Source organism: Salmo salar, chromosome ssa24 (assembly GCF_905237065.1).
Source record: "Salmo salar chromosome ssa24, Ssal_v3.1, whole genome shotgun sequence".
Classification (NCBI taxonomy): Eukaryota; Metazoa; Chordata; class Actinopteri; order Salmoniformes; family Salmonidae; genus Salmo; species Salmo salar.
The window spans coordinates 35,502,548-35,518,307 of NC_059465.1; the positions used below are offsets into that span (position 1 = coordinate 35,502,548).

The window sequence follows — 15,760 nt, forward strand, 5'->3', positions numbered from 1 at the left end:
AAGCCTGTGTAAAGTTCATTTGTTTCAATGTATCGGTAGGCACCTGCGGCTTATAGACATGTGCGGCTTATTTATGTTGAAAATAATAATTTTTTTAAAGTTCAGTGGGTGCGGCTTATATTCAGGTGCGCTCAATAGTCCGGAAATTACGGTACTGTAGCGATGCTAATGCTATGGAAAAGACTGCGGTCCATTGTGCATGTGTGTGCTGTATTTGTCTCCTTACAGACACACAGCTGTCAGAGTCAAGGATGATGAGGGACCCACCGGCCCTCCAGGAGACCATACCCCCCACTGGGACTGGCTTTAGGGGTACAGGATGCTTGTAGTGGTGGTGGTGGTAGTAGTAGTGGTGGTGGTGATGGTGGTAGTAGTAGTAGTGGTGGTGGTGGTGGTGATGGTGGTAGTAGTAGTGGTGGTGGTGGTGGTGGTGGTGGTGGTAGTAGTGGTGGTGGTGATGGTGGTAGTAGTAGTAGTGGTGGTGGTGGTGGTGATGGTGGTAGTAGTAGTGGTGGTGGTGGTGGTGGTGGTGGTAGTAGTAGTGGTGGTGGTGGTGGTGGTGGTGGTGGTGGTGGTGGTGATGGTGATGGTGGTGGTGATGATAGTCGAGGTGGTGATGGTAGTAGAGGTGATGGTGGTGGTTATGGTGTTGGTGGTGGTTGTGGTGATGGTGGTAGTAGTGGTGGTGGTAGTGGTGGTAGTGGTGGGGAGTGAAGGCTGCTGGAGAGTGGTAGGTTAAGAGACTCATACCATCTCTTCCTTTAGGGCATCCTTTTTGGTGATATTAGTGAGTCTGACTCTGACTTCCTCTTTCTCCTCTTCCTCCCTCCTCTTCTTGTCGCGAGCCTCTCCCTCTTGATGGTAGCCCACCATCAGCTGGTAGACTATCACCCCGAAGGTGGAGCCTATAAACGGGGCAAAGATGGGCACCAGGAACCAGCACTTACCGGCACTGTGAGGACCAGAGAGAGAGAGAGAGAGAGAGAGAGAGAAGCAAAGACATGGAGTACACAAGAGAGCGGAGAAAGATATATTCTTAATCTTGGCATCCTCTGCTTTTATCTGTTTGATCCATCATTAACATCTCCCATTTTGTCTCATCTGCATATCAATAACGCACAAATCCCGAACCAGGACATTCAACAGAGGGGTAGACGTATAGTGCTAGGATACATAAGAAGAGGTGTGAAGACAAGCAGAGAGATGAGGAGGCAACTAGAATAATGCAGAAAGTTGTAGAGGATTGTGGGAGGACTCACGTGAAGACCTCGGTGCCCCAGCCTGCCAGGGAGGTAAAGAGACGAGGCCCCAGGTCCCTGGCAGGATTGACGGCGTAGCCGGAGTTGAAGCCCATGGACAGGCCAATGACCAGCACCACGAAGCCCACCGTGAAGGCCTCCAGGCCCTGGGGGATGGGGTTGTTATAGGGGTCCACGATGGCCAGGATACACACGACCAACGCTGCCGTGCCAATCACCTGAGATAGAGACACTTCCATTAACATGAAGAATTCCCAATATACTGGTAGTTCTATTCCCTGACCTAATCAGTTTCGGGGTTGTATGCAGAAGGAAGATGCTAACCTGGTCAAAGAAGCCATTGAGCAGGTTGAGATGTTCTCCAGGGTAGGTGGCGAAGATGCCAGCAGTGGCGTTGGGCCCGGTAACAATGAGCTGTCCAGCATAGCCCCACAGAGCGTCTGAGAGGAGATTACACACAGACAAACATCATGAGATAACATCAACTGTAACAAGGTGTTACACTATACACGGATTCATCCAATGGATGCATCTGTTCCAGCCATGGACATGTCCGAGGACTCACCAAAGTACAGACCAAAGATGATCCCAGAGCCCAGGAAAGCGCCCAGTGTCTGGAAGGCAAAGTACACTGGGAACTTTCTCCAGCGTTCTCTCCCAAGCAGGCAGAGGGCGAAGGTCACCGCCGGGTTTAGATGGCCTCCTGGGAATAACACACGTTGGAAGATTGTTAACATTAAAGCAGGACGGCTTCTTTCCAAAAGGACGTACCTTTCCAACACTGCAACACAGTCATTTATCAGGCAGAAGAACACATGACTATTATAGGTTGAGCCTTAGAACAACTCATGGGAACAAATCTGCTCAAGGAGAACCTCTACACCTAATCACATGATGTGCGTACCTGATACCTGGCCACAGACCAGGATCCCTAGGGTGGCAGCGAAGCCAAAAGCAAAGTTCACGGTGAGGAACATGCCATGAGATCCTCCACTAAGCACCAGCTGAGCCACCGCACCACAACCAAACATCTGTCAAGAGAGGGGAGAGACAAAAAGTATAACATGAGTACCAACAGAAATTGAGCGCCAACATCGTCTGCAAAAAGAGGACTGTAATGAGTGCATATGAGGAGCACTAGGTGTGTAATTCCAGAGCAGAGCCAAACATACACCTTGCAATGTTAACACACTGCAATAGTCACTCAAGCTTTGTGCATCAAAAGGCTTTGTAGGTACAAATTATATATACTGAACAAAAATATAAACTCAACATGTAAAGTGTTTTTTTTCTGAAATAAAGGATCCCATGCACAAAAAGATAATTTCTCTCAAATTTGGAGAACAAATTTGTTTACATCCCTGTTAGTGAGCATTTCTCCTTTGCCAAGATAATCCATCCACCTGACAGGTGTGGCATATCAAGAAGCTGATTAAACAGCATGATCATTACACAGGTGCACCTTGTGCTGGAGAAAATAAAAGGCCACTCTAAAATGTGCCATTTTATGACACAAAATGGCAAGATATCTCAAGTTTTGAGGGAGCGTGGAATTGGCATGCTGACTGCAGGAATGTCCAACAGAGCTGTTGCAAGAGAATTGAATGTTAATTTCTCTACCATAAGCCGCCACCAAAGTTATTGTAGGGAATTTGGCAGTACGTCCAACCGGCCTCACAACCGCAGACCACATGTAACCACGCCAACCAAGGACCTCCACATCCAGCTTCTTCACCTGTGGGATCGTCTGAGGAGGGGGAGGGGTTACGGAGGAGTATTTTTGTCGGTAATAAAGTCCTTTTGTGGGGAAAAACTCATTCTGATTGGCTGGGCATGGCTCCTCACTGGGTGGACCTAGCTCCTAAATGGGTGTGTCTATCCCCTTCCAGGCCAATCCATGGCTGCGTCCCTGCCCAGTCATGTGAAATCCATAGATTAGGGACTAATGAATTTATTTAAATTGACTGATTTCCTTATATGAACTGTAACTCAGTAAAAATGTAGCATTTATATATTTTTTCAGTGTACAAACGGATATCCTAGATTTGTCATCCCTGAAGGTCAGCACAGGTCAGAAGGGGTGTGCAAATGAAACTGGACACCTTAAAGATTGAAATGGGATCCAGTCGCAAGGCCCCCTGGAGTGGATGCATCCCACTCAGACCACAGGGCACATAAGTTAAGGTTAGTTGCGAGGAACCATAGTTCTCGATAAAGGTCTTGGCGTCTAGCATAGGTTCAACATCACTGAGCCCAGTCTAAAGTCCTGATGAGACCAGAGGGCCTCATGCTTCCAACTCGGTGGAAAAATACTTCAGGGGTACCATCTTTGGACATGTAGTCAAATGTCAGCGGCATCTGATAACATGTCAGTACGGCGCCAAAGAGTCGACTGAATTAGCCGAATCAAATTACTCCGAAAGGTTATTCTCAGAATCATTTGAAGTTTCATGACACAGTGAGCAATGACTTAAAAGACATCATCTAACAGAATGAATCACCTAAATCACAGCTGTCTAAATGGCTTGTTGGTGATAGCGACAGCATGTCATGACAGCATTACACCATGACATTACATGACTACATTACGCAATCACTCACCAGAATGTCAGGCAGTTTATGCTGTGTCCTCATACAGCAACATTATGTTTAGCGATAGACCTGGTCACCCAGATATCCCTTTATTCTGCACATTTCTTCCCCAAACTACTTCCCGCAGTTATGCACTCCTATGAACATTGTTTGAAGATAGTGATCTAGGAGTGGTCAGCCGTGGTTTTGTGTGGCAGTATGTGGTCTCCCGCCTCTTGGATTTAAGCAAAGCAGAGCACACAAACTGTTTCATAAATGGAGCTGAAATATAATGAGAACAATTATTGCTGTTTTCCCCCCTAATTCCTGGGTTTATGTAAGGACTGTATTGTTTCCTGGGTGGTGCACATGCACACCACTGCTGGGGCCTGAAGGACGTGTTCTGTATGTCCAACCACCTGTCACACACAGGGGATCCTGTAAGAGCTCAGGAAAGACCTGTCTGCTGATAGTCACTGTCACCCGCTGACCTTCAGAGACAAAGAGTGCCTGTTGGCTCCCCACTGACCACCTGGAAATGGAACTGGTCCCCTTCACTCCAGAGACATCATATTCATTCAGAGGCTTCTAATTGACGACTTCAGTTTAGTTTCACTATATTCCTATTTCTTCAGTGTAAACTGGAGTCAGGTATACAATTGTAAAGAATGCAGAGATCTGTTCTCCATATATAGGGGTGAAGCTGTGCGCATGCCAAATCTAATGCGGGTACACGCACACACACACACACTGAAAACCACACATACACTGAAAAACACATACATACATACATACACACACACACACACACACACACACACACACTGAAACACACACACACACACTGAAAACCACACATACACTGAAAAACACATACACACACACACACACACACACACACACACACACACACACACACACACACCACCTAAAACCACACATACACTGAAAAACACATACACACACACACACACTGAAAACCACACATACACTGAAAAACACACACACACACACACACACACACACACACACACACACACACACACCTAAAACCACACATACACTGAAAAACACATACACACACACACACACACACACACACTGAAAACCACACATACACTGAAAAACACACACACACACACACACACACACACACACACACACACACACACACACACACACACACACACACACACACACACACACACACACACAAAAAAAACACATACACACAGAGATAAACAACCCTGCCCTGCCCTTTGTTCCTCCTATTCCCTCCCTGAGTATCAGTCATTAGAACGCCTACCTGTTCACTCATTACATTACTTAGTCATTAGCACAACTTGAAGACAGATGACGTCTACCTGTGTCCTGGAGAGCATTTGGCGTGTTCACGTTTCACCCATTGTGTTGTCGCTGTCACTCCCAATACTTCCTCCCATAACATACATTAACATTAAGCATTGAAGAAAAACTTTGTTTAAAACGTTTGTGAAAGAGTCTGCAGCCGGGAGTAAGACTGAATGATCCCTCCATCAACTCTCTGAGCCAAATAGTGGAAGTTAACTGCCTAGAGACCCGCAGGTTGTATTCTCGCTAAACTGTCCAGTAGGTGCTTAGTGGCCATTGACTGCTAGAGCCAGATAACAATACAAATAGCAGGGGTTGTTTCATTTGTCTTGTTTCTTTATTTAACATGGCCAATGGCCAAGAGTCTGGGTTCCTTTATGTGAATGACTGAGGGAAGATTTAATCTGTCAGTTTTATTAAAGCCGAGTGATGTGGAGGGATGAGTCCTTCTAGGAAAAGGCCACTCTAAGAGGGCAACAATCAACAGCGGTCAAAAGTGCAAGCAAGAAGCAATCATCCCTAATATTCTTTTTAAAAACAAATTGTTACAATATCATAGTTTTGTGCTAAATTGAAGCTCTCAAATGTTCTACTGCTTGAGATCCTGCACCTCCTATAAAATATTAGCTCAACAGTATTGTGGAGTTCATGCATCGGAATATAAACAGTACCGGCACCAAAAAATGAGTACCGACACATATTTCAGTCCAAGTCAAGCACTGCTTAGTCTCCTCAGGGACATACATCTTACACACAACATACACTATGTTGAATTCTAGACTACCAATATCTCTGTGTTCAATATCAACAAGTCTTGTGCCATGTCACCATGATGAAGAATGGAACAAAGGAACAAATATGGCAGACACAACATGTGTCAAGTACACAGAGATTTACAAACACACGTGTGTGTGAATGTGTGTTTATGGATATGATTCAAAAACACACACACACACACACACACACACACACACACACACACACACACACACACACACACACACACAAATATGACAGCAGAAGGGCATGAGGTTGTCGGGGGAGCTTAGGATCCTGGATCGTTATGCTGGGTAAGTATCAGGTGTCCATGTTCTTGCCAACAAGAGCAAGCATATTTTTGTACAGACTCAAGGAGTGTGATTTACAGCTGCCTATATGAGTCTCACATTCCCGACCCCTGTCACTTTGAAGTCAAGTGCAAAGGCTAGCACAACCTGTAAACCCATGCTGAACTTATCCACCAGTATCCATCGCTCTCACATCTTGGCACTACAACAATGATCCATACTCAAGTTATTGTTAATTCAGAATTAATACAGACAAGAGGAGCCAAGAAAATGTAACCTGCAATGTCATATTTCAAGGAGATACAGGTATGAATATGCTCAAACTAATATTTATTGTGGCAAAAAATCATGAAAGTAAAACATGCAGTCTACTCTTCCAAGGAAAGCTTAAGTGAGGATAACCTGACTATAGGTGTGGAAAATTGAGAATAACCTGACTATAGATGTGGAAAATTATTGAGAATAACCTGACTATAGATGAGGAAAATGAGTGAGGATAACCTGACTATAGATGTGGAAAATGATTGAGGATAACCTGACTATAGATGTGGAAAATGATTGAGGATAACCTGACTATAGATGTGGAAAATGATTGAGGATAACCTGACTATAGATGTGGAAAATGATTGAGAATAACCTGACTATAGATGTGGAAAATGAGTGAGGATAACCTGACTATAGATGTGGAAAATGAGTGAGAATAACCTGACTATAGATGTGGAAAATGAGTGAGCATAACCTGACTATAGATGTGGAAAATGAGTGAGGATAACCTGACTATAGATGTGGAAAATGAGTGAGAATAACCTGACTATAGATGTGGAAAATGAGTGAGGATAACCTGACTATAGATGTGGAAAATGAGTGAGGATAACCTGACTATAGATGTGGAAAATGAGTGAGGATAACCTGACTATAGATGTGGAAAATGAGTGAGGATAACCTGACTATAGATGTGGAAAATGAGTGAGGATAACCTGACTATAGATGTGGGAAATGAGTGAGGATAACCTGACTATAGATGAGGAAAATGAGTGAGGATAACCTGACTATAGATGTGGAAAATGAGTGAGGATAACCTGACTATAGATGTGGAAAATGATTGAGGATAACCTGACTATAGATGTGGAAAATGAGTGAGGATAACCTGACTATAGATGTGGAAAATGAGTGAGGATAACCTGACTATAGATGTGTAAAATGTTTGAGAATAACCTGACCATACATATCATGAATGAGAATGTGAGTAAGGTGGTGACAGATAGAGGGTCTCTTACCACCAGGATGAGGGTACCCAGACACTCTGCCAGAGCCTGGCGCAGCAGCAGGTTACGGATCTGGAAGTTCCGTGCCAGCTTGTCCAACCATATCTTCTGTTTTCCCATGGTTCAGTGATGCTCGGCAAGATAGGTCCTCCTGAGTGTGTGTGATGGCTGATGCCCTGGCCTCCTGTACTGTGTCTGGTGACAGTAGGTAGGTAGGGCCTCTTGAGTGTGTGTGATGGATGAGGCCCTGGCCTCCTTCTCTTATAGGACCTGGACTTCCTGTGGCTCCTGCCAAAGACAGCCTCCTCGAACACTCCCTTCTCTCCCCCTCCCACAATCTCTCTCCCTCCCTCCCTCAGTCTCTCTCCCTTGTAACTCCCAAATACTCTCTCTCTCCGTCTGCCTCTTCTGATTCGCACTCTCTCTCTTCTCCTTTCCGCCTGTCCATTTTCTCTGTTGTTCCTGCTTTGTCTGGTCTGAATAGAGGTGCGATTCACTCAAAACCAGTTATAGGGATAGACCTTACACATGCTTTATGAGCTTGCCATACTATCATCTGGTAATACATCAACAGATCTCAGAACTGTCTGACAGCCCTTTGCTTGACATGTGTCAGCCTGCCTCAGGGCCCTGCATGGTGTCTGTAATGAAGCTGGCAGTTTGTTGAGTGCACTCAGATCTACCGGACAGAACGTGAAAACCACTATACTGAAAATGTTTAAAGTATTTTAGTTATTTGTGGGAAGAAAGGGACGGCCATAGTTTACTGTATGTGAGTGTTAGGTTGGATATCTCTACTCATGCTAGTGTGATATATGTTTTGAATTGACGTAGACTACTTGTACTCTGTTATTTGTGCTTTGCTACTTCACAATGTACTGTATAGGGCTTCCTATTGTGTTGGAATATCAAATGCAATGTTGGATATAGCAGATAACAGAAAAACATCAAGGTACATCATATTTGTTCAAGAACTGATTGCATCTATAATATACTGTATAATCTATACTTTCACAGTTAAGTTGAATGCAATGTACTCTAGTACCTCAACAGGGGGGGGGGGTCACACTGCTTCTTGGTGTGAGAAGCATGCATTTTGAGCAGTTATAGAGATATTGACAGGCACCTCTATTCAGAGCAGACAAAGCAGGAACAGTACATGGTGATGACGTTTCAGGCAGAACAAAGAAACAGGATAAACTAAAAGGAGAAGAGAGAGTGTGAGAATCAGAAGACATCACTTCAGAAGAGGAAGAGCTAATTTCCTGCAATTCTAAACATATTTCCAGGTGGCAGAAAGAAAATTGTGGTTTTATAGCTAATCTTATGCAATTCTACACATTTTGTAATGAGGCTGAGACAGTTTTTTTCAACCATTCATTTCTTTCCCATAGGGGACTGTAGAAACACTTAAAGGGCTGTGTTTTGTGTAGGCTTTCCCTGGCGTGATGTTTTGATAACCATGTAAATCTCTCTCGGAAAAGGTGATTTTTATCAATATATTCGGCACTATTTACTCTCAGATTCAAAAATGGTTATTAGCAACAAAGTAGACATCATGGAAATCTACAAATCCCTGCAAGCTCCTGCACGTCATCTCTGACACCTTTGCTAACAGGTATTGTGTCAATTTAAAACGTGCACAAGACCGCTCACAGAATTGTCAATTTAAAGAAATGTAGCCAAATGATTCATTACTACATTTAGCTAACATTAGATCGTTAATCCAGAGATTATTGTTCTTAACTGACTTGCCTAGCTAAATAAAGGTTAAACATGTTTTTTTTTAATTGTTCAAGTTTATTTGCCACTAGTCTGTGAATCTGTGCGGGACATATTGAAAATGAGGGTTTAAGTCAGGGAAATTTGTATAAATTTAATTCATGAAGGCACACTTAAATATCAATTATTTAAAAATCTACATATTCATATTGAGTTATATAACTTGATTTGAAGTAGCTCACTTTATCCATTTGATCTCTGAATCATTGAATAAAGTAATACTTTTTTTTTAAGCATTTGGTTGTAATGGTGCAAGATTTTAAATCAAGGGTGGCAACCATCCTCCAGGAGAGCTACTGGGTGTGCAGGATTTTGTTCCAGCCCTGGTCTAACCACATTGTAGCCTAAACATCAGCTGCTCAACAGGTCCTTGATAAGCAGACTTGGGTGTTTCAGGGTTGGATCAAAAGCCAAGCCTGAATACCCAGGTCGTCTCCAGATGGAGGGTTGACCACATGTTGACAACATGTGACTAACGGTGCAGTTCTACTTTGTGGGGTTAGGTTTCGATACACCCCCTTGTGTTGATCCTCCCACTTGTTTCGCAACGTCCACTATCAGACACACTCCATATATGCAGTTACCTCTAACTCATGAGAAAAGCATTGCGGTGGTGGTGGACATAATGGTCTCCATTGTGTTTATGTAGTTTGTGTTTATCTTGTTGTGACACGTCAGGTGTCATTCAGACTTTTTGAAAGACAAATATTACTTAACACTAAAACCAGAGAGGAAGAGGCCAAGCGAAAGAATTTACTCCTCCTAAAATCTGTCAGCGTGAGATAAGCCCATTTTGAGTATTGATGTCTATGACATTGTTGAATTACGTGAGGCTTATTTGATTTAATAGAAGTTTCATAATGTTTAGGCTGTTACAAATGTACTGATATAAGTGGATACACGTGGCATTCTGGCAACTTTGAGAAAATCAACTTTGTGCTGTTGCGCACACGCGTATCTGCCCTCTCATTGGCTAGAATGGTCCCACCTGATCTCACCTGCCAGAAAATCCCGTCCAATAATTAGATAGCTAACAACATTGGACAAACAGCTGTTTGTCCATAGACTGGTTAGCAGACATCACAAAAACAATGTACACTTCCATGGGGTAGAAGTCAGCATGTTGTTGTGATTCTGGATGGCCAGATTGCTAACAAGACTGACAAAAAACTGCCATGTGGGGAATCTTAAGTGGCTCGTTTGTTCTTCATACCATGTCTTGTTTTAGGTGATTTAATGTTAATACTAATATAGATCAAATTTGATAGCTAGCTAACCAACAACTGTATCGATGTACAGTATTTGAGAGACAACAAGCGCTCATTGTGCAAATGTATTTATGCTTTCAATAAACATTGTAGACTAAATACAGTTTACATGTTGTCACCAATCTAAGCCAACCCTGTCTGTTTTTCCACATAGTTGCGCACGTGTCCGTTTTGTTGCTAAAAAAACAACCCATCTATTGTGACATGATTATATGGGAGATGGACACAATGGGGCTTGATTAGGGATAACATATTGCCTCTCCTTGGAATTTCCTCAGTATGTAAACATCTTTTGTGTACATTCATGTTGTGTATATATATTTTTTTAACCCTTTTTTCTCCCCAATTTCATGGTATCCAATTCGTAGTAGTTACAGTCTTGTCTCATCGCTGCAACCCCCATACGGACTCGGGAGAATCTCTGGTGGCATAGCTATCACTGCGATGCAGTGCCGTAGACCACAGCGCCACCCGGGAGGCCCATGTTGTGTATATTCATGTTGATTGTTGCTTTTTAATGTCTTTGTGTACAGTGTGATGACCAAATTAATTCCCCCCTGTGAGATAATAAAGTTGACAGCTGAATTTAGCAGGAATCCCAATCACAGGGAAGTCTGCCTCCATAGAAAGTTTGAGGGTGGGATGGATTTCAGAGATATGGCCGCCAACACCAATTGCACAGAATTGAGTGGTATTCCTGAGCATGACAGACTACCCAGCAAACCTAAAATTGGTTCTGTGAAGTTCCCAGAACATTCGTTAGGTCGCGGCATATGTTCTCAAACCACAATGTAGAGTTTGGGTTTCGCCAGGCATAATGGGACCCATGTCATTCAAAAAGATGACTGAAGTTTGCCAAATAGCACCTGGATAATCATCAAGAGTCTTGGAAGAATGTTCTAAGGACAGATTATTCAAAATGATAACTTTTTGGACAACATTATGCCTGGTGAAAACCAAACACTGCATTCCACAGTATGAACCTCATACCAACGGACCTGGACGACTTGGCTTAATAGAAGGAACCATGAATTCAGCTCTGTATCAGATAACTCTACAGGAGAATGTCAGGCCATCCATCTGTGAGCTAAAGCTGATGCACAGCTGGGTCATGAAGCAAGACAATGATCCAAAACGCACAATCAAGTCAACGTGAAAATGGCTAATAAGCAACAAATGTGAAGTTTTGGAATGGAGTGATTGCAGCTAAAAAGGTGGCACAACCAGTTATTGAGAGTGGGGGCAATTACGTTTTCACACAAGGGCATTGAGTGTTGCATAACTTTGTTTATGTAATAAGTACAGTATGTAATTGTTGTGCTATTTGTTCACTCCGGCTCCCTTTATCTAATATCAGGTTTTGGTTGAACATTCAGTATCAAAAATGTGCAAAAGTAGAGAACATTTTAAAAGGGGCAAATACTTTTTCACGGCACTGTAGGTTACATAGATCATTTCCACAATTTCCAAATATGTCCGTTTTTCTGACGTTCATAGCGTATTTGTTTTGTGTCCCGTATCTGTGTCCCTAAACTGGGAAGGTTGTTGCTAGCGTGCGCTATTGTGACTAGAATGACGTATTATACAACGGCCAACTTTCCGGGACATAGACATGTCTTATATGGGCAGAAAGCTTACATTCTTGTTCAGCTAACTGTCATGTCCAATTAACAGTTGCAATTACATTGAAAAAATCCCATGCAATTGTTTGAAGAGAGTGCACAACAACAACAAAAAATGTATCACGGCAACTGGTTTGATACATTCACTTCTGAAGGTAAATGATGTACTTACATTCAGTAATCTTGCTCTGATTTGTCATCCTGAGTGTCCCAGAGATAAAATGTAGCATAGTTTTGTTTGATAAAATAAATTCCTATGTTCAAATGTAGGAACTGGGGTCTACAGTTTGACCCCACTGCTGTCTTTGGCTCCACACCCACCACGCCATCTAGATGTATGAAAGTTAGTGTATAAGCTAATGATCCATCATGTATGAAATTCCTGGGAGTGTGTAAACTTACATTTTTTATTACCATAGCATTTTAAATGAAATAAAATAGTATTTGTCACATGCACAAGGCAGTTAACCCACTGCTCCCAGGCCATCATTGAAAATAAGTATTTGTTCTTAACTGCCTTGCCTAGTAAAATAAAGCAAAAAAATTCAATATCAGCTTGCAAACAATGTATATATATATATATAATAAGTTAATAAAGCTGCATACAAACACGGTATCTTTGTTTTTTCTTAAGGAACCTCCAAAATGCAGGGGTTTCAGCCTAGGTAGATGCTTTCTGTGGTAGTGGGGCAAGCCGGACGAAAATACGGAGCATTTCGCCGTGACTGGCTCAGTGTTCTGTCACTCATGGGGACGCCACATCACCGCCAAGTGTAAAGGTAGACATCGAAAATTCAAGCCCTTTGAGTGCTGCCATAGAGTTACATTAGAAGTGCCCTTCCAAGAAGGCTCAAGGTCATTGGCAACAGATAAAATTGCATCAAATCACAGTATATGTAAAGTAGCTTTGATTGGACTGATCATGTCAACATCATACTTTCAAAATCTTAGCTAGCAGTCATCATCATGAATCAGGTCGACAATCTACTGGCAAATCGTTTTTAATCCTTGTCATATGAAGAGAAATTATAGGTAAAACGAGAATACTGTGCTCATCGGCCATTGCACATAAACATTACACAACAAGTTGGAAATTGCAAATTCCACAATGAGTCGTTTGGAAGGAATCAGTGACTGTGGCTAACTGCAAGCACTGCACCTGGGAAGTCGGGAATAAATGAGTTCCGACAGGTTTGATGCTGCCACCCCCCGTGCTTCATGGTTGGGATGGTGTTCTTCGGCTTGCAAGCTTCAACCTTTTTCCTCCCAACATAACAATGGTCATTATGGCCGAACAGTTCTATTTTTGTTTCATCAGACCAGAGGACATTTCTCCAAAAAGTATAATCTTTGTCCCCATGTGCAGTTGCAAACCATAGTCTGGCTGTTTCATGGCGGTTTTTGAGCAGTGGCTTCTTCCTTGCTGAGTGGCCTTTCAGGTTATGTCGATATAGGACTCGTTTTACTGTGGATATAGATACTTTTGTACCCGTTTCCTCCAGCATCTTGACAAGGTCCTTTGCTGTTGTTCTGGGATTGATTTGCACTTTTCGCACCAAAGTACGTTCATCTCTAGGAGACAGAACGAGTCTCCTTCCTGAGTGGTAAGACAGCTGCGTGGTGGTGGTGTTCATACTTGCGTACTATTGTTTTTACAGATGAACGTGGTACATTCAGGCATTTGGAAATTGCTCCCAAGGATGAACCAGACTTTTTTTTTTTCCTGAGGTCTTGGCTGATTTCTTATGATTTTCCCATGATGTCATCAATGAGGCACTGAGTTTGAAGGTAGGCCTTGAAATAGGTACAGGTACACCTCCAATTGACTCAAATGATGTCAATTAGCCTATTAGAAGCTTCTAAAGCCATGACATCATTTTCTGGAATTTTCCAAGCTGTTTAAAGGCAGTCAACTTAGTGTATGTAAACTTCTGACCAACTGGAATTGTGATACAGTGAAATATAAGTGAAATCATTTGTCTGTAAACAATTGTTGGAAAAAATACTTGTGTCATGCACAAAGTAGATGTCCTAACCGACTTGCCAAAACTATAGTTTGTTAACAAGACATTTGTGGAGAGGTTGAAAAACTAGTTTTAATGACTTCAACCTAAGTGTATGTAAACCTCCGACTTCAACTGTAGGTCCAGAAAGATACATCTGTTGTTTTGCTATTGTTTTACTCTGCCTGCAAACACACTGGATGTTTCAGAATCCATGGAAGAGCTTGAATGATTCATTGACGAAAGGTACTGAAGAGCTCAAAGAAATGTGTCACTCGTTTCAAGCACTGTTAAGGACAACAAACCCATTCAACAAAACAAACCAAATCCAAGTTGGCCAAGCCGTATCAACAATGGCATCAAACCATCCCCAAACAAGCTGGTGCGCGTGGAGAGTGGTTTATGGATATTGACTTGTTGAAATCTATCAATGAAAGGCTTGCCAACCTTGATATCTTAGATATAATATGAGGACATCAGTTGATTATGTGCCAATCTAGAATTCAGCCAATGTCAGATTGATGATCTAAGGAAAGAGAACACAGTGTTGAAAGGTACTGTAGACTCTATTCCTGGCAAGGTGGAGTTGATGCAAATGGAGAACAAACAACTTAAACAAACCATGGTTGATGTACAGTGTCGATCAATGCGGGACAAACTCATCTTTCGCTCTTGCTGCTGGCGAGTCTTTGATCCACCTCTACGCAGAGGACACCATTCTGTATATTTCTGGCCCTTCTTTGGACACTGTTAACAACCCTCCAGACGAGCTTCAATGCCATTCAACTCTCCTTCCGTGGCCTCCAACTGCTCTTAAATACAAGTAAAACTAAATGCATGCTCTTCAACCGATCGCTGCCTGCACCTGCCCGCCCGTCCAGCATCACTACTCTGGACGGTTCTGACTTAGAATATGTGGACAACTACAAATACCTAGGTGGTTAGACTGTAAGCTCTCCTTCCAGACTCACATCAAACAATCTCCAATCCAAAGTTAAATCTAGAATTGGCTTCCTATTTCGCAACAAAGCATCCTTCACTCATGCTGCCAAACATACCCTCGTAAAACTGACCATCCTCCCGATCCTCGACTTCGGCGATGTCATTTACAAAATAGCCTCCAATACCCTACTCAATAAACTGGATGCAGTCTATCATAGTGCCATTCGTTTTGTCACCAAAGCCCCATATACTACCCACCACTGCGACCTGTACGCTCTCGTTGGCTGGCCCTCGCTTCATACTCGTCGCCAAACCCACTGGTGTAACAGTGTAGGTTCCGTCCCTCTCTTCGCCCCAACCTGGGCTCGAACCAGGGACCCTTGCACACATCAACAACTGACACCCCACCGAAGCAACGTTACCCATCGCGCCACAAAATCTGCGGCCCTTGCAACGCAAGGGGAAACCCTACTTCAAGTCTCAGAGCGAGTGACGTCACTGATTGAAACGCTATTAGCGCGTACCACCGCTAACTAACTAGCCATTTCACATCGGTTACACTGGCTTCAGGTCATCTACAAGACCCTGCTAGGTAAAGTCCTCCCTTATCGCCGCTCACTGGTCACCATAG

At 42.9% G+C, this 15,760-nt stretch overlaps 1 protein-coding gene across 1 annotated transcript; it reads right to left on the reverse strand.

Moving 5' to 3' along the window:
* Positions 1-583: 583 nt before the first annotated feature.
* Positions 584-7,812, reverse strand: aqp3a (aquaporin 3a). Its single transcript, XM_014172437.2, has 6 exons — positions 7,525-7,812; positions 2,164-2,290; positions 1,825-1,962; positions 1,584-1,699; positions 1,260-1,477; positions 584-952 (listed from the first exon to the last, which is right to left on the reverse strand). Exons 1-6 carry the CDS (start codon positions 7,630-7,632, stop codon positions 745-747), a joined length of 915 nt encoding a protein of 304 aa, XP_014027912.1. The 5' UTR covers positions 7,633-7,812; the 3' UTR covers positions 584-744.
* Between the last annotated feature and the right edge of the window lie 7,948 nt (positions 7,813-15,760).